General features: G+C 46.2%; 1 protein-coding gene across 4 annotated transcripts in view; it reads left to right on the top strand.

Moving 5' to 3' along the window:
* Positions 1-20,430, top strand: part of pak1 (p21 protein (Cdc42/Rac)-activated kinase 1) — a 58,151-nt gene that overhangs the window by 24,040 nt on the left and 13,681 nt on the right. For 2 of the 4 annotated variants that reach the window (XM_080772498.1, XM_080772499.1), the window contains 6 exons: positions 9,934-10,163; positions 11,751-11,897; positions 13,979-14,073; positions 17,778-17,919; positions 18,073-18,110; positions 19,328-19,438. In XM_080772498.1, the coding sequence (XP_080628624.1) occupies positions 9,968-10,163; positions 11,751-11,897; positions 13,979-14,073; positions 17,778-17,919; positions 18,073-18,110; positions 19,328-19,438 (729 nt within the window). In that variant the 5' untranslated portion in view covers positions 9,934-9,967. Of the gene's footprint in view, positions 1-7,542; positions 7,656-9,933; positions 10,164-11,750; positions 11,898-13,978; positions 14,074-17,777; positions 17,920-18,072; positions 18,111-19,327; positions 19,439-20,430 lie in introns of those variants that run through there. The other 2 variants (XM_080772500.1, XM_080772501.1) reach the window with 2 other exon arrangements.

The raw sequence follows: 20,430 nt of genomic DNA on the forward strand, positions 1-20,430 counted from the left end.
GAGCTAGATTACATTAGATTTAGGTCTTGTGGACACACACACACACACACATGTCAATATGTGGAAACTATTCGCTTCCTTGTACTAATGGCAGCAGCATGCTCTGGTCCAGTAGTTTGTGAGATGCAGACAGATGGACACACTTCTAGCGTGCGTGCGTGCGTGCGTGCGTGCGTGCGTGCGTGCGTGTGTGTGTGTGCGTCAGGGAGAAAGTTAATGTATGAGTATTGATGTGTTGGTTCCGGGAACTGTGGCTGACACTGCGTTTCCTGAAAGAGTCAAACAATTAAACAGCAACATCCTCTCTGGAGATGTGCGTGCGTGCGTGTGTGTGCGTGCGCATGTTGTATTGGTCCGAGTTGATGCATCAGACTATAAAACATTTTAACCCATTTTTTAACTGGTGCAAATTCCCTTAACTGTATTCCTGCTGCTCTCCCTCTGGAGAGAACTGAGCTCATGCTTCCTTCAATGCATGAGGAGTCCAAGCCGCTTCTTTTCACCTCACCTGGGGTGAGTTTCCCCGGTTGGACGTATAGCGCGTGGAAGGAACACGTTATTTCTGACCAGTTCCTTTCCCCTCCATCAGGCAGCCCGGCTGGCCTGCAGTGGAAGGCAGAGGGGAGAAGAGAGATGGAGGGATGAGAGAGAATGATAGATGGAGGGATGAGTCAGAGTGGTCTTTAGTGTGTAGTGATTGGGAACATGTCAGGTAGAAGAGGAGTAATGAAATCGACTTTTCACTCATCTAGTGCGTGCGTGCGTGCGTGCGTGCGCCTATTGAGTGCATCTGTCACACGATAAATTCCAAAGACAGGACAGACAGCCAAGCAATCTCACAGTCGCTTGCGCACTCACACGAGCACACGTACACACACACACACACACACACACACACACACACACACACACACACACAGACACAGTAGATGCTTCATGCATTATGTTTTTTCCGTTATGCTTTTATCACATTTTATCTACATCTCATTGTTAGTGAGTGTGAGAGAACACTCCCTCTCTTCCTTGCAGTTCCATTAGCACATGATAGGGGCTTATTGTGTATGATGCAACACACATCAGAGATGCTAACCATGTTTCTTTGTCAAACTAGTTCATATCAAGGACCCCCAGAATTATCTGCAGACCCCCATCTGAGAATATGTTGATTCAGGGACCCCCCAGAAGCTAATATTTGATTTAAAAAATATTCACTGTGAAAGAATATCTATTCAAAGATTTGCGCCACATTTTCACGGGTTTCTCAAAAATAGCAGATCTACAAGCTCGTAACACGGCACTCGATGCCGCACTATGACCTTGTAGATCTGCAATTCTTCAATAGCTAAAGTATAAGATAATCCTTAAAACACCAACAAGGGGTTCCCGTCCTGAATGGCCTTAACGGCCAAGCTACACCAGGCAATTTTGCGCGCGTGCGTATGTGTTTACTGCGCGCGTACGGTGCGTTTGGATAGGACCAACATATGTCAATGATACCAGCTACACCAGACACACGGATACCGCGGGCCATCCTACGCGTACTCTAAAAATAGGATCGGTTCTAAAAAAATTACGTGCGTATGCCCCATACGCGTGTATATTACATTATTAATAGATGATTCTATTAAATACAACTTCTAGCTGACAGCCTTGTCATGTCTTCCCGCACAAATCTGCCGCGCGTCTGACAGATGGATGTAGCCAGGGCGTTTGGCTTACGCACGCACGGTCCGAGAAAAGCCTGGTGGAGCTTCATGGCCGTGAGAAGGAGAGCGGACAGTCTGCTACTCTGCTCCGCTTCAGAATAATTTAACTGACAGTACACACACACACACACTTGCATGCATTTATTTTCATATTCTATCCTTGGTCTTTTTCATTTATTTTTTATTACGTTTTCAGTGAAATACAGTTGAGTATAAAATACAGTAGGTCAGATATACAGTATGAGAGAGGGGGAGAGGGGGAGGGGGAGAGGGAGAGAGAGAGATAGGTGTTGTTTTTGTCAGCAAATTTCTATTTTAGTTTTAGTCATAGTGTATTTTGGCGGGCCTTGATGCCGTCGTTTTTCTCTTTTTTTTCTTTTCACTTGCTGAAAATAGCCGATCCACAGCTTAGTTTCCATTTAGTTTTCAGTCGATTAAATCAACTCTGACACAGGGACAGACAGCGGGTGAGTTTGGGTGTTGAGAGAGCGAGAGAGAACGATACTACACACTGTACACAGGAGAGAGGGAGAGAGACTACACACTGTACACAGGAGAGAGGGAGAGAGACTACACACTGTACACAGGAGAGAGGGAGAGAGACTACACACTGTACACAGGAGAGAGGGAGAGAGACTACACACTGTACACAGGAGAGAGGGAGAGAGACTACACACTGTACACAGGAGAGAGAGGTAGAGAGAGACGAGCAGGAGAGAGAGAGAGCGGTGCAGCGAAAGGGAAAACCGATCAGTTCAGGCAGTGAAACGGATGGATCATCACATGACAGCCCTGACGATTTGTGATACACTGACACCCTGTAATCTGTCTGTGCGTGCGTGCGTGTAATTCCACCTCTAATCGTGAACGGCATCGTGGCTGTACCTCAGTCAGTACAGCGGTAGTGGTCTGGCGTTAGGGGTGGGCCATATGGTGATAAATATTGTACCTCAGTCAGTACAGCGGTAGTGGTCTGGCGATATGGTGATAAATATTGTACCTCAGTCAGTACAGCGGTAGTGGTCTGGCGTTAGGCGTGGGTGATGTGGTGATACATATTGTACCAGTCAGTACAGCGGTAGTGGTCTGGCGTTAGGGGTGGGCGATATGGTGATAAATATTGTACCTCAGTCAGTACAGCGGCAGTGGTCTGGCGTTAGGGGTGGGCGATATGGTGATACATATTGTACCTCAGTCAGTACAGCGGCAGTGGTCTGGCGTTAGGGGTGGGCGATATGGTGATAAATATTGTACCTCAGTCAGTACAGCGGTAGTGGTCTGGCGTTAGGGGTGGGCGATATGGTGATAAATATTGTACCTCAGTCAGTACAGCGGTAGTGGTCTGGCGTTAGGGGTGGGCGATATGGTGATAAATATTGTCTCCACAATACAATCATGTCTCCTCGACATGCCTTGTCAGAGATATCGTGTATCTAAAGCGTGATACAGTGAATTATGCACATTCAATGTTTTGCAGTTCTATACCTTCATCTATGCTTCTGTAGAACGACGGCTTTGTCTGTGACTATAGAGCTTGTAGATCTGCTATATTTGAATAGCCAACATATCATTGGATATGGCAAATGTTGTGTTACGCTAAACTTTAGCTATTGAAAAATCGTTAAAATGTGCCTCAAATCTTTCAGAGAATTGTCATGATTTAGAAAACGCTTTTTTTTAAGGCCTGAATGGGTTAAGGCGTCATTAGGTGTCAGTGTCAACATCAGTGTCAACGGGACACATTGAAGAAAGGTGTCAGGAGGCGTCACGTGGCACTGGGTGTTAACTTGTTTCCACACACACATAAATACAGACAGATATTTACATTTCACAGCACAATTCTGGAGATATAAGGCAGCCTGATAACTGATGATAATTGATCACTTTTCCACCCGTTCCCCCATACTTCCATGATGACGCACCACGCAACGCACCACGTGTGGGGGCGTGTGGGCATGTGTCTGTGTGTGTGTGTGTGTGTGTGTGTGTGTGTGTGTGTGTGTGTGTGTGTGTGTGAGAGAGACTGACAAGGAGTGAGTCACACGTCTGTCTGTGTGATGTGGTTAATTGTGACGTGCCTCCACCAGGTTTAACACCAACCACCGTCTCCACACAATGGAGCTTTATTGGCGTGAGAAAACGTACGTTTACATTGCCAAAGCAAATGTAAGACAAACAAGACAATCAAGATAAAACAATGGTATGTACGAATAAATATTGAATACAAATAGGAATAAAATAAAGGTGTAAAAAGAGCTGTGCTATACACTGACACTTTGAGGGAATAGTAGTATGTGAAACTATACAAACATTGAGCATTTTCTGTCAGGGATATTTATATGTCCATATACAGTAGGAGAGGTTAGCTTGGTATAGACTTGTGAAAGTTGACAGCAGTAACAGTTGCACTGTTTATATGAACAGTATTTCTATGTACCGCGGTCATTTGCTGTAAACAGTGCAGGGGTTCTCTCTCTCTCTCTCTCTCTCTCTCTCTCTCTCTCTCTCTCTCTCTCTGTCTGGTATAGATCAGATCAGACAGGCTGTGTTGCCTTGTAAAAATGAAGGTAGAAAAAGCAGGAAAATCCCTGACAGTCTGAACACATTACTCATCTGATCTCCTGGTGTGTGTGTGTGTGTGTGTGTGTGTGTGTGTGTGTGTGTGTGTGTGTGTGTGTGTGTGTGTGTGTGTGTGTGTGTGTGTGTGTGTGTGTGTGTGTGTGCACGCGCGCGCCTTCCATGATGTGTGTAGTTGTCTGTCTGCATCAGCTTGTGTGCGTGTAACAGGTTTCTGCTGAAAACTGTCACAGTAGTGACTGAAGTAAGTGTGTGTGTGTGTGTGTGTGTGTGTGTGTGTGTGTGTCTGTGTGCGCCTGCCTGCCTGCCAGCCAGCCAGCCAGCCATGCAGGCTCGATGCTGCCAGTGTGTATGGTTCAGTGTGTTGTGAACTTGTGTGTGTATGGTTCAGTGGAAGGTGAGTTATTGTCTGGGATGAAGGGATCAGCATAGATGAAAACGTAGCCAAACAGTCATGGTTAAGCACTTAAACTCTATAGTGCTTAAAATATCTTCACTGAAAATAGTTCAAAAGGTTATAAGCTTTAAGCTAAATGCAACGTCCTGTTCCATGACGGGAAGCGAAGACCGTACGGTGGACTCCATGTTGCTCCCTGGAAGGAAAGAAGACCGTATGGTGGACTCCATGTTGCTCCCTGGAAGGAAAGAAGACCGTATGGTGGACTCCATGTTGCTCCCTGGAAGGAAAGAAGACCGTACGGTGGACTCCATGTTGCTCCCTGGAAGGAAAGAAGACCGTATGGTGGACTCCATGTTGCTCCCTGGAAGGACAGAAGACCGTACGGTGGACTCCATGTTGCTCCCTGGAAGGAAAGAAGGCCGTATGGTGGACTCCATGTTGCTCCCTGCATGGAAGGAAAGAAACATGCCAAGACCAAGGAAGCTCTGAGAAGGAAGTGAAGTGGTCACGTGACTGTGCTGCGCCATGACACTTTCATGGACACTTTCATGGGAGCCAAACTATGCGGAAGTTCGGCAGAATGCACTGGAGTCAATGAGAGCTCAGTGACCAGCTCATGAACAAACGTTATTTATGAACAATTGAGACCTTTTGTAAAGTAATCACTTCTGGAAAATAACAGAACACATGTAACACATTATTGTCTGCTGTGTTGTTATTCGATGTATACACTGTGTAATTTTTATAGAGGTATGGTATCTAAAGAGCACAAAGTACCTTTCTGAACGCACCAAGTATTGCGAGACCACCGTTTCCTGTCTGGCAGCCAAATATCGCGATACTTCGCCAGAAACTATACCTGCTGCTGTTTAGATCCTCAGATACCCTCCCATTTACCAAGCAGGTGACAGTGCTACCCTGTAATCACAGCTTCTTCCTGCAAAGGGTGTGTGTGTGTGTGTGTGTGTGTGTGTGTGTGTGTGTGTGTGTGTGTGTGCACATGCGTGTGCGTGCGTGTGTGACACCTTGAGACCAGCTGCTGTCTTTGTCACAAGAGCTGCGTGTGAAGTCCGTTGTGTGTCTGTGAAGTAGATCTGTGTTTGCTAAGTGCAGCGGTGGAAAACTGGAAATAGTCACTCACTGAAAGACTTTCTTTCTTTTTTCTTTCTTTTTTTTGCCTATAGGTAAAAGTACAGATCAGATTCATACGAGGTTTCCACTGGACACACACTAGGTCTGATTAACCCATTCTGACCTGAGATCAGATTCTAAAAATGTCAGTCGTTCTTCGATTTTTCAAAAATAGCAGACCTACAAGCTCGTAGCGCGCCACTCGGTGGCGCGCTATGAGCTTGTAGATCTGCTATTTTTCAATAGCTAAAGCATAACATGAGTGCCAACACCAAAATGGGTTCCCGTTCAGAATGGGATATGCGGCCTTCATCAGGCTATCTTTTTGGTTTGTTCACTGCATTTGAATACCGTGTGCGGGTGTTTGTTCCTCATTCAGACAACCAGCCATTCGACCACCAACGTTTGGTGGTCAATATCATCGTCATATCATCGTCTTCTTGCATGCTATAGTTTGGGACCCGATTGACCGACGGACAGGATGACGAACTCTTACTTCCGGTTAATTAAGGATGGCCAGTCAGGGGTCCCGCGATTTGTAGTTTTTCTTGTAGTTTTCGCGTGGCAAGGGCTGCTGAGGTGCCCGAAATGAATGTGAATGTGTGCCTCAAAGTCGACCTCTTTAGTCTGACCTTATTGTATGCTGGGACACCATGTCTCCTTCCTGAGAGGTAGCAACCTATATTCTCAGTGCGAGTTAAGGGGGTCCTTGCTAATAAAACATTTGAGCGCCACTAGTAGCCTAATGTGGCATAGTGTCCTAGTAAATGACTGTTTAAGAAATCCTGGAAACTGACAGATCTACAAGAGCTTGTAGATCTGTTATTTTCAAACGGCCCGAAAAAGTGGTTTACTGTACTGTGTTGTAATAATAGTCTAAATCTACAAAGTAATTAGTAATAACTAAAGCTGTCAAATAAATGTAGTGGAGTAAAAGTACAATATATTTGCTTTTGAAATGAAGTGGAGTAGAAGTAAAAGTACTGACGATGATTGGAAATACTCCAGTAAAGTAAAACTTACCTCAACATTTTTACTTGAGTACATTACTTGAGTAAATGTACTTAGTTACTTTACACCTACAAGTTTGTGTGTGTGTGTGTGTGTGTGTGTGTGTGTGTGTGTGCTTGCTTACACTTCCTCTTGTCGTGGGTGTGATGGCTTTGAACAACTCGTCGTTGTGTGTGTGTGTGTGTGTGTGTGTGTGTGTGTGTGTGTGTGTGCGTGTGTGTGTGTGTGTGTGTGTCAGACCATAGGTGCTCATGTTACACATGTGCAGCAGACTCAACAATAAACTTTTGTCTGTCTATGTTTGGGTCTGGTTTAGTATTTCACATTGCAAAGTGTGTGTGTGTGTGTGTGTGTGTGTGTGTGTGGGGGGGGGGGGGGGGGGGGGGCGCATGTGTATTCACTATTCATATATAAGTGCGTATGTTAGTGGCCTACTCAAGTGTATGCCTGTGTGTGTGTGTGTGTGTGTGTGTGTGTGTGTGTGTGTGTGTGCGTGCGCGCATAAACCCTTCCCACCAGTGTGACTCACCTGTGACACAGCAGTGTGACATCATCATGGGGGGGAGGGAGGGGGGGGGGGGGGAGGGAAGGAGAGAAAAGGGCCGACCGGCACAGAAGTTATCTCTCTCTCTCTCTCTCTCTCTCCTAGACTCACTTTCTCCACTCTCACTTTCTCTCTCTGTCTCTCTCTCTCTCTCACACACACACACACACACACACACACACACAGCGGTTCATGGTAGCAGTCACACAGCTCAGTTACAGTAACAGTTACCGTTCAGTTTATTGTTTCTGGGGAAGCAGTATGGAAGCTTGTCGTCTCTGTTGAGGTGAGTGTGCTGTTTTTGCCTTTGTTGATAGACGTACAGTAGTAAATATTCTGAATAATCTGTGTTATTTTGAGACCGTTCCGTGCCTGGCATAATACCTATGTTTCTATATCAGTGGTTGTCAATATTTCATGTCAAGGACCCCCAGAATTATCTGTATTTGGTTGTGGACCCCCTTCTGAAAATATGTTGTTCCAGGGACCCCCCCAGAAGCAAATATTTGAAAATGTCGCTCTGAAAGAATATATATTCAAAGATGTGCGCCACATTTTCACGATTTAAAAAAAATAGCAGACCTACATGCTCATAGCGCGACACTCGGTGCCGCGCTGTGAGCTTGTAGATCTGCTATTTTTCAATAGCTAAAGCATATCATAATGCTTAAAACACCAAAAGGGGTTCCCGTACAGAATGGGTTAATCATGCATCCCTAATAGTATATAGTAGACAGGAAACGGGGAGAGAGATGGGGAGCGAAGACACACAGTAAAGTTTTGTCGGGCTCGGTACTCGAACCCGCGACACACTGTCATGCTGGATTACCAGCCATGGTGCCTGGACCGCTAAGCCGGGCCCCAGGCCTCGTGGGGGGAAAACTATGGACTGTTTCTTTGGGGCGGCAGTGGCTGAGGGGTAGAGTGGCTGGATGGTAACCGCAAGGTTGCCAGTTCGAACCCGGGCTCCCCCAGAGTTAGTGTCGAAGTGTCCTTGAGCAAGGCATTTGAATCCCTAATTGCTCTTTATGTGCAGGTTGGTACCTTGCATGGTTTCCGCCGCCATCGGTGTATGACTGCGTGTGTGAATGGGTGAATGTAATGCACAATCTATGTAAAGCGCCTTGGATAAAGGCGCTATATAAATGCACCATTTGACTGTCACGCTCACCCGTATAGCCCGTGTTCTTTTTGATTTAATGTGTTGTTGTTGTTGTTGGTTGATAAGCTCTGTTTCCTTTCTTGGAGAGCTTATAGTGGCTCCTCTGTGAAGCCGCCGTGTAATTGTAATGAGGTATATTAGCAGAGCAAATGAACGCTGATGTGATCACGCTGATGAGCCTGACATGAAACGTGATGAGAAGGCCCTGATACTGTACGTCTCTCTGTGGAATGATAGTGTCTAGTGGAGCGGTCAGCGCCGTGTGTGTGTGTGTGTGTGTGTGTGTGTGTTCTTCTAAAACCAGTTATTATGTTAGGTCCTGAATTATTCGCCTCCCTCTCGGCTGTATATACAACGTCACGTGTGTGCGGTGCGTGCGCACATTTCTCTCTTTCCACATCACTACATTTGGGCCTGACTCGTGTACACACACACACACACACACACACACACACACACACACACACACACACACACACACAGGTCAGTGAGTAAGGTGCTGAGTGTGTTCATAGATAACAGAGCCCTCGGTGACCAAATGGAAAATCTCCATCTATGTTTTTATCTCTATCTCTGTTTCAGTAGAATCTCTATCTCTATTTCTGTTCTGTTTTCATTCAGCATGCCATTAGTTGTGAGGCAGAAGAGGGGTGTGCATGCGTGCGTGTGTGCTTCTCACGCAGGGTGTGACATTATACCATTATATCAGTGGGACAGTTGACTAAGAACGTGGCCAGTCTCTTGTTCTATTACTCTAACCATATTGACACAAAGTCCTATTTTTAACATTGTGAGTGGGCTGTCTGTGTCCTCGCCCATCTGCACGTTTTAATTTAGATAAATACTACGGAGACAGTGTAGGAGAGACAGGCAGTAGGAAAGCTGAGAGGGAGACAGTGTAGGAGAGACAGACAGTAGGAATTAGGAAAGCTGAGAGGGAGACGGCGTAGGGGAGACAGACGGTAGGAAAGCTGAGAGGGAGACAGCGTAGGAGAGACAGACAGACGGTAGGAAAGCTGAGAGGGAGACAGCGTAGGAGAGACAGACAGACGGTAGGAAAACTGAGAGACAGACTGCATGGAGAGACAGACGGTAGGAAAGCTGAGAGACAGTGTGGAGAGACAGACAGTAGGAAAGCTGAGAGGGAGACGGCGTAGGAGAGACGGACGCATAGATGCAGTCTACCGTTGGAAGCCAGCGGGGTCGTGAAGCAACAAAGCAAATTCCAATGTTTGTAGCTTCTGCAAAAGAACACAAAGCTTACAAGTTGAAGTTGAGCTGGCTTCAACTTCCAGACGCAGAGACACCACACCTACCACTGTAGCCGCAACCAATCGAATTGATCCGTTTTTGATATATCATCTTATTTATCTTGTCCGTGATTGGTTGTTTTGTCTTCCAGAAGCAGCCAGTGGGCGGCGGCACGTTAGCTCAAGATGTCTGATAACGGGGAGGTAGAGGACAAGCCCCCGGCTCCGCCCATGAGGAACACCAGCACCATGATTGGCTCCTGCAACAAAGACCCCGCCCCCCTCAACCACGGCTCCAAGCCCCTCCCACCCAACCCCGAGGACAGGAAGAAGAAAGACATACGCTCCATACGCTCCATCCTGACCGGGGGCGGAGACAAGAGTAAGACGTGTGTGTGTGTGTGTGTGTGTGTGCGTGTGCGTGTGCGTGTGTGTGTGTGTGTGTGTGTGTGTGTGTGTGTGTGTGTGTGTGTGTGTGTGTGTGCGCGCGTGTTCACATAGATTAGAGCTCACGCCCACCAATCAATATATCTTCAGTCGAGGCTGAAATGGCAAACATTATCCAATGAGTGCGCGTGTGCGTGCGCGCAGGTGTACAAGATGGGAGATCTCTGCCCCCGATCAATACTCAATGATTGATAGATGTAATAAACATGAGGGAGAGGCAGGCAAGGAGGCAGGCAGGCAGATATTTCATAACCTTTTCATAAACATTCCAGTAATTTCTTGGTATATTTCAGTTATGTGTCATAATATCTGCCTCAAAGTCTAAACATAATTGCAATCTATATTCCGATTTCCAATGCCAAAAAAACCAATTCAATCGTGAATTGTTGATGAATTATTGATGAACTTGAATTAAGAGCTGCTTAGGGAACTGTCCTATCGGCTTGTTTCTGCAGCAACGCAGGTGTGCCAATAATGACGGTAACGAGCGACCCTCTCGTGTAATATTGTGATTATTAACAGTTACCGTTACATACACGTCTACTCAATTTAATTATAACTAAGATATTCTTTTAACAAATCATCACGGGTCCATTATTTGGTTTAATTTTACGCTCTCAAGAGTGAAATTATTGTTAAAGGGACACTTCACCCTTTTTGCAAAAAAATACATGTTAATGACGTTTAGAAGCTTTAGATCACTTTCCTGGGGGTCTTTATGTGTGTAATATGTGGTTTTAGATATTTTAGATTGTAACAGTGAGCCTGTTGTCTCTGATGTCATGGACACTGGTCTCACTACCTTCCTGGACTACAATTCCCATAATTCTTTGGTGCACTGCTCCTCCTTGTGGATAGGGGGAGAGCTGTCTTACTGAGACAACATGTAGTCCAGGAAGGAAGTGAGCCCAGTGTCCATGACATCAGAGACAACAGGCTCACTGCTACAATCTAAAATATCTAAAACCACATATTACACACATAAAGACCCCCAGGAAAGTGATCTAAAGCTTCTAAACGTCATTAACATATATTTTTTTGCAAAAAGGGTGAAGTGTCCCTTTAACAAATCATCACGGGTGCATTATTTGGTTTCATTCTACGCTCTCAAGAGTGAAATTATTGTTAAACATCTTGTGTCTACACAATTAGAGAATGTATAAGAGTTTCCAGGCTGTTTGCCAACAGCATGGAATTGTGGACAAAATCTTATCCAACGACAACAAGATATTCTTTAGTTTTGGGTCTGAGAGGCTGAATCTCATCAAATCATGTCCGTGCTTCAAATGCAGAATAAATAATGGGACTTGAAATGAAAAGGGTTGAAAAACAACTGCTTTAGTGGCTTATAAACATCTGGGGGAAAATCTACGTTGTTGTCGACCTTTCTCTGTCCCAGAAACTGTGAACTCTGACACCAGACGGCGCCCGCTCATAGAAGGCCATTTGTGTACATTTTCGCACCTAGGTTGCGAAGCGCGGGGATTGGCGTACCTTCCTAAATTAAGCATCTTTGTTACAGCGTCTTTGGTCTATGGTCTCATAGAACTGCGATTCCCAGAGTTCAGTTCAAAACAAAACCACGGAAGTACCGCGCCGAAACGAACGCTGCAGGGTCCCCCTAGTGGCGAGGACATGTTGGAAAGCAACAGCAGCGTTGTCAGAAACGGTACGTATTCACTTCAACGCGTTCCCTCCCGCTACACTAGGCGGGATCGTGAGGCCAGTGCCAGTCGAATGTGCGAAATACCAAAGTAGAAGAAGAGATCCTGGGCAACCAACCAGGAAGTGCAGAACCATAAAACAAATGGAGGGGGGTAAAAAAGAAAAAAGCATTAGTTTACAACTCCCGTAAGTAATCCTCTGTAATTATGTATGTCATCCCTTGTGTGTGTTAATATCCTTATTGTGTCAGTGAGGGAAGCTCGGATCATCACCACATAATTAGCACATTATTATCCTCAGTACTTATTACAATATGTTATTATTGCCGTGAGGGGAAAGTCGGCTCACTGAGCAATTTACATTTACCTGCATTATTTAGCGGCTGGCTCTCATCCACAGCCATCCTAGGCTAGCCAGGGCTCAGTGCTCTGAGCCATAGCCATCCTTGCCAGGGCTCAGTGCTCTGAGCCATAGCCATCCTAGCCAGGGCTCAGTGCTCTGAGCCATAGCCATTCTAGCCAGGGCTCAGTGCTCTGAGCCATAGCCATTCTAGCCAGGGCTCAGTGCTCTGGGCTCTGAGCCACAGCCATCCTAGGCTAGCCAGGGCTCAGTGCTTTTAGCTCTCATCCACAGCCATCCTAGCCAGGCCTCAGTGCTCTGGGCTCTCATCCACAGCCATCCTAGGCTAGCCAGGGCTCAGTGCTCTGGGCTCTCATCCAAAGCCATCCTAGGCTAGCCAGGGCTCAGTGCTCTGGGCTCTCATCCACAGCCATCCTAGGCTAGCCAGGGCTCAGTGCTCTGGGCTCTCATCCACAGCCATCCTAGCCAGGGCTCAGTGCTCTGGGCTCTCATCCACAGCCATCCTAGGCTAGCCAGGGCTCAGTGCTTTGGGCTCTGAGCCACAGCCATCCTAGGCTAGCCAGGGCTCAGTGCTTTGGGCTCCAGGACATTTTGTGTCACTGGAAAAATGACATTTTCTTCTAATTCTTCTTCTGTGCAGCATGTTGATGAGCAGCATAGAAATACACCCGTAACGATTTGAACAACATTCGTCTTGTGGTCTGTCGAGGTCTTAACGAGGAGGGCTCGTGTTGTTTGTGATCTTGGCATTGAACCTTGGAATATATCAATAAAAATATGCATTTGTGTTTTAGGCGTTGTAAACAATAATAGTACAGGGCAGATAATACGACAAATAACTTAAATATACAAAGCCTATTAGTGACCTATTCCTAGAAATGACTGTCAACTCCCGTAAGTAATCCTCTGTAATTATGTATGTCATCCCTTGTGTGTGTTAATATCCTTATTGTGTCAGTGAGGGAAGCTCGGATCATCACCACATAATTAGCACATTATTATCCTCTACTTATTACAATATGTTATTATTGCCGTGAGGGGAAAGTCGGCTCACTGAGCAATTTACATTTACCTGCATATTTATGCATATGGCTATTTATACAGTACACTTTGTATACAGTACACTTTACAGTACACCCTGTATACAGTACACTTTGGCTATTAGATGGCAGATCTACTTTTGGGCCCGACGAGCAGGTTGAAGTGACAGGCTGCTCACCAAGCTGTTGTTTTTCCTGCACTTTCATGGATTTTAATGTGACATTAGCATAATGATGTGTCATTAGCATATTAGTAAAGCATATAATGACTGGAAGTGTGCCTGGTACACGCACAGGTGAAGCTCATTAGTTATACAGACAGACGCCACACACACACGCGTGCACGTTCATTCATTGCCTGACACTTTCTCCAATTTCAAAGCAGAAAGTGTGCCGGTGTTAATTAGTAGCTCATTAGCTCTTCGTTAGCGGCTGTTAACCCCTTAATGGAAGTTGACCCCTGGCCTCTGCCCTGAACAGCTGCTGAGAGAGAGAGAGAGAGAGAGAGAGAGAGAGAGAGAGAGAGAGAGAGAGAGAGAAAATTAATTTACTATAAACTGAGTAAATTATGTCTCTCTTCCTCTCAGCCAATAGGAATAATGTTAACATTCCTGTCTGTGTGTCTCTCTCTCTCAGCCAATAAGAAGGATGCTAACGTTCCGTTCTGTCTCTCTTTTTCTCTCAGCCAATAAGAAGAAGGAGCGTCCAGAGATTTCTCTACCGTCTGACTTCGAACACACCATCCATGTTGGCTTTGACTCTGTCACTGGGGAGTTCACCGTAAGTGTGTGTGTGTGTGTGTGTGTGTGTGTGTGTGTGTGTGTGTGTGTGTGTGTGTGTGTGTGTGTGTGTGTGTGTGTGAGCAAACTATTGTGACAGGATTTGACTGAGGGGCTGCCATTATGCAGCCTCCAGCTTTTCCTCAGTTTTCTGAAATAAATATTTTCACGATTTTTCAAAAATAGCAGACCTACAAGCTCGTAGCTTGTAGATCATGTAACTAGGTGTAATGTTAGAGTCCACAGAAGTGAACCTTTCAAGCCTGTTTTCTCAACTCGCTGTTGAGACATTACTCTATAAGCCATATCTCCAAAACCAAGGTGGGTCAAACTGAACAACCAACATATCAATTTGAAGCTATGATTCCCTGCCTTCATATGACATGAAAAAATGAAAACAATCCAGTGATTGTCAAGGTTGGTCACACTAACTTAATGTTTAAGAAGTAGTGAAAGTAGCTGATCTACAAGCTCACAACGCTCACCTGTTTGGGTCCTGTGCAACCATCTAGCTTAACTAGATCTACAAGCTCACAACGCTCACCTGTTTGGGTCCTGTGCAACCACCTCCTAGCTTAACTAGCAGCCACTACCTGCGGCGACTGCCCAGCACAGCTGTTTTTAATATGTTTTGATTAGGTTTGCGGTGATGCACTGCACGTGTAGAGAGCTATTTCAACCAATCGGATTGCTTCCTCTGAACTACCTGTGGTATAATTGGATGCACAGCAGGTGTCTCTAGTCACTCCCAGCTCAGTCTAAATTAGTTTGACTCAGGCCAGGTGTGACTGTCTCTGAATACTCACAATGTGCCAGTGCAGACTGAGCGCAAATGGAGAGCTAGCTGGTCGCAGCTAATATCACACATCATTCTGTGTTCCGGACCGGTGCAAATGGGCGCACACGCCACGACGAGAGAAACAAAGGAAAGACGCGTGTTGCGAACTATCGAGGGAATCCTGAAGGTAGTTGAGCTGTCTTGAGTTTTTCCTAATTGCCATGTTCGAAGAAAAAAACCTAAGGAGCAGTGTGTGTGTGTGTGTGTGTGTGAACTGAATGTGAGCTAGTCTTTTGTCAGGTGCAAACCAAAAATTGTACCCGACAAAAATGTTACTTTTCAGGATTCAAATAAAAATAGCCGATCTACAAGCTCTAAAGATGCTATAATTTGACAAAATCCTTTTAGCCCATGCCCCGAAATTTTGATGGCTCCCCGGAACCCAAACTAGTGACAATATCGTGTGTGTGTGTGTGTGTGTGTGTGTGTGTGTGTGTGTGTGTGTGTGTGTGTGTGTGTGTGTGTGTGTGTGTGTGTGTGTGTGTGTGTGTGTGTGTGTGTGTGTGTGTGTGTGTGTGTGTGTGTGTGTGTGTGTGTGTGTGTGTGTGTGTGTGTGTTGCGTGCCCCTATTGCGTGACAAACTGACAACATGCATTGAGTTCTCCCCCTTGTAATCTGGGACACTCCTCACACAGTCACACTATATCTGGGACACTCCAGACACAGTCACACTATATCTGTCAGTGTCAATTCTTCGTAATAGGAAAAGCTACGACAACGCCCGGCCTAATGACCCCAATGGAGCACCACGCAGAAACTATGATGGATGGTCATGTTAATGTTAAACTATGTAAACATGTTAATGTTAAACTATGATGGATGAACCATGTTAATGCTAAGGACAGCTGAGCGGATGAACAGGATGGATGGATAGAAGAATGCCTTATCATGGATGGATGGATGGATGAAGGATGTGGGAAGAAAGGAGAAAAAATGGAGTGACAGCTCAAAATGGAGGGCTGTACAATGGGGCTGAGAGAGAGAGAAGATGGGGTGGGGGGGAGACAAATGCGACCTAGTTGTGACTGACAGCATCCATTCCATTTGTCTTTTGTGTGTGTGTGTGTGTGTGTGTGTGTGTGTGTGTGTGTGTGTGTGTGTGTGTGTGTGTGTGTGTGCGCGCGCAGGTGTGTGCGTCAGTCATCCATCCATCTATCCATCAACAAACGATCACAGTCACTACTGTATACTTAAACCCTATACTATACAGTACTGTACAGTAGCTGACAGGGGTTACCCAGGGCTCTGTACTCGGTCCCCGTCATCAGTTCACTTCTTCTTCTCGGAATTGGCGGAGCTTAGAGAGAGAGATTTTTTCTTTTCAACTTAAATGTGCGTTAGTGTTCTTCAAATTACATCTTGCATATAATTCTACATTCATTCTAACTCCTAACTCAAATCAAATCAATCTGTTGGAAACTTTAGAATTAACCCTAAACACTAAGTCCCTCCCCAACCCATCCTAGTCCAAGTCCGAGGCACGTTGGCAGCAAAGAAAGCTTGACCTGCATAGCAACCGTTGCTAAACTATTTGGATTGGCATTGGACGATCGCTTTTTGGGGTGGGATTTAGTGAAGGGCTAATTTTGATATGGCAGAATATGAAGAAAATTAAAGGTTGCCGGCAATAGTGTCATGGTGGTGTGTACTGTGTCTCTCAGGGCATGCTGATAACATGGTGGTGTGTACTGTGTCTCTCTCAGGGCATGGTGATAATTCTCATGGTGATAACCTCATTCTCATGGTGGTGTGTACTGTGTCTCTCTCAGGGCATGGTGATAATTCTCATGGTGATAACATCATTCTCATGGTGGTGTGTACTGTGTCTCTCTCAGGGCATGGTGATAACATGGTGGTGTGTACTGTGTCTCTCTCAGGGCATGGTGATAACATGGTGGTGTGTACTGTGTCTCTCTCAGGGCATGCTGATAACATGGTGGTGTGTACTGTGTCTCTCTCAGGGCATGCTGATAACATGGTGGTGTGTACTGTGTCTCTCTCAGGGCATGGTGATAACATGGTGGTGTGTACTGTGTCTCTCTCAGGGCATGGTGATAACATGGTGGTGTGTACTGTGTCTCTCTCAGGGCATGGTGATAACATGGTGGTGTGTACTGTGTCTCTCTCAGGGCATGGTGATAACATATACGGTGGTGTGTACTGTCTCTCTCAGGGCATGGTGGTAACATGGTGGTGTGTACTGTGTCTCTCTCAGGGCATGGTGATAACATGGTGGTGTGTACTGTGTCTCTCAGGGCATGGTGATAACATGGTGGTGTGTACTGTGTCTCTCTCAGGGCATGGTGATAACATGGTGGTGTGTACTGTGTCTCTCAGGGCATGGTGATAACATGGTGGTGTGTACTGTGTCTCTCTCAGGGCATGGTGATAATTCTCATGGTGATAACATCATTCTCATGGTGGTGTGTACTGTGTCTCTCTCAGGGCATGGTGATAACATGGTGGTGTGTACTGTGTCTCTCTCAGGGCATGGTGATAACATGGTGGTGTGTACTGTGTCTCTCTCAGGGCATGGTGATAATTCTCATGGTGATAACATCATTCTCATGGTGGTGTGTACTGTGTCTCTCTCAGGGCATGGTGATAATTCTCATGGTGATAACATCATTCTCATGGTGGTGTGTACTGTGTCTCTCTCAGGGCATGGTGATAACATGGTGGTGTGTACTGTGTCTCTCAGGGCATGGTGATAACATGGTGGTGTGTACTGTGTCTCTCAGGGCATGGTGATAACATGGTGGTGTGTACTGTGTCTCTCTCAGGGCATGGTGATAACATGGTGGTGTGTACTGTGTCTCTCTCAGGGCATGGTGATAACATGGTGGTGTGTACTGTGTCTCTCTCAGGGCATGCCAGAGCAGTGGGCTCGTCTCCTCCAGACCTCCAACATCACCAAGCTGGAGCAGAAGAAGAACCCTCAGGCTGTTCTGGACGTTCTCAAGTTCTACGACTCGAAGGAGAACAGCCAGAAGTACATGAGCTTCACAGGTATGCGCATTGTGCACGCACGCACGCACACACACACACACACACACACACACACACACACACACACACACACACACACACACACACTCTTCCCCAAAAGGGAAGAGCTCTATGGCCTGCTGGTAAACGTCTGTTTGTTCCTTGTTTTTGCAGATAAAAGTTCCGATAACTACAGTTCCTCTACCACCACGGTAAGACTTCTCTTTTCACAGCACGTAATGCAACAAAATACTAGTGCATCACCGCACATTGTTTCCTACTCTCTCTCCGCCTAAGCTGTCTCCATTTTCATATTCGTTTTACCTAGGTTAAGGTTGGTAATGAAGTTATGTTTAGGTCCCCCCCGTCTCTCTCTCTCTCTGTGTCTCTCTCTCTCTCTGCATTGTGAATCAGCAGGTTATCCCTCTCTCTGTCCTGGCTTCAGGCCTGCTGTAGGATGAGACAGAGAGAGAGAGAGAAAGAGAGGGAGGGGGGGTGTGCGCGCTTTTCCGACACACCAATGGTCCGAAGCGCGGGGACATGCGATGCGATGCGAAAATGCGATGGTCCGACATGCGCTGCTCCCGTGCTTGCGGTTATGGTTAGGTTAGGGATTGAGGTTTCGGATCAATAGTATGTCGTAAGTAAAGCCTGTACCCAGGGAGGGATGAGAGAGAGGCTCTGTGGCCTGGCTTCAGGCCTGCAGTAGGATGCGACAGGGAGAGAGAGAGAAAGAGAGGGAGGGATGAGTGAGAGGCATGTCATAGACCATATGGACTGAAGGGTGGGGGGTACACAGCACTGGATGGATTGAGAATCCAGTCACAGACTAAACAGACCAGGCTGCAGGTTAATGTTGGGCTTAATGTATACATGATGCATGCAGAGAGAGACAACGGAATGCAAAAACAGGTGGGACAGACAGGTGAAGTGATGATGGTTGTGGTGTGGCTCGGGGGCAGGGCGCGCAGGTGGTGATGTCATCTCTGGGGTGTGAGCATCCTCATAGACAGACACGCCTCCTCGCTTTCTGCATGGGGCCGTTCAATAGGCCAATCAGAGGAAGGGGACGTTCAATAGGCCAATCACAGGAAGGGAACATTCGTTCCCTAGGCCAAACAGAGGAAGGGGACATTCAGCAGGCCAATCAGAGGATGGGAACATTCGTTCGGTAGGCCAATCAGAGGAAGGGGACGTTCGGCAGGCCAATCAGAGGAAGGGGACGTTCAGCAGGCCAATCAGAGGAAGGGGGCGTTCAGCAGGCCAATCAGAGGAAGGGGACGTTCAGCAGGCCAATCAGAGGAAGGGAACGTTCAGCAGGCCAATCAGAGGAAGGGGACTTTCAGCCCAGTTCCAATGAACTGCAGTGGCCAATGAGGTGTCTAGATTTTCAGAGCTATGCTCATTCTGGCTCTAAACCCCCCAACAGAACTCCAAGGCCGTGTCGGAGACCCCGGCCATAGCAACCGTATCCGAGGACGATGATGAAGAGGAGGTTCCCCCTCCCGTGGTCGCCCCCAGACCCGAACACACCAAATCAGTAAGCACACACACACACACACACACACCCTCCCGTGGTCGACCCCGACCCGAACACACTCACTTTGACACTTGATCTGTCATTCACTTTATGCATTTGAATAGTCATGTGAATTGTGAAATTCATACATTGAAGTTTCTGATATTATAAGCTATTTTGCTGTATATTTGTTGATTGTTGTACAGTTAAAATACAAAACAAGCTCTTGTAGAGTCCTTTTTCGTTCGTTTCCGATGTTCTTTTGTTGGTTCACCCACTGTGTTTTACTATGGTTGTCATTAGCTCCAGCCTCCAGTTAGCTCATAACATTAGCGTCTGTTAGCTTCTGTTGCCACATACTCCGCATTGCGGAGTATATCAAAACAAATCAAACTTTATTTAACGACCAAGATTGACCAAAGTGCTGTACAGATCAGAGGAACAAACAGAACAAGCAAGAAACACAATAGTATAACACAAGAGTATGTGTTTTATGCCATTCAGACTATCATTGGCTTAGGAGGCAGCCAATCATGAATAGGTCGTCACTAAAGTCGTCTTTACGGTCGTCAGTAGTGGTGGGTGCAAATGTAAGCAAATAAAAGGCTATGCTAAAAGGATAACACAAAGACATGGTGGTGCTTGGTTCCATTACTGTCCATTGTACTCTTGTGTTGTCTCATTGTCCAGGTGTGAACCAAAGGCTCTTTTTTTCCCCCGTATTTCTCCACACCTGGGATTTGAACAAAACACAATGTATTGTACTGTAAACGTAACACAGCAATACAGTGCATCCATTATACTCCCGAGGCGTACATTCTGTTACCCAGCAACAGTTCTCCAGGGTGCCCTCCCTCTCTGAAAGAGTACAGAATGTAACCAAATGGACCCGGCCAAGTGAGACATGTGTAGTCCCTCTCTGTAGTTACAAACGGGTATGATATAAAAGCACTGAGGAGGAGTTTGCTGTTTAGTCGCCTCTTTAGTCTCTGTACACCAAGCAAATACCTGAA

Source organism: Protomyctophum bolini (genome assembly GCF_963924005.1).
Source record: "Protomyctophum bolini genome assembly, chromosome: 9".
In the NCBI taxonomy this organism is placed as follows: domain Eukaryota; kingdom Metazoa; phylum Chordata; class Actinopteri; order Myctophiformes; family Myctophidae; genus Protomyctophum; species Protomyctophum bolini.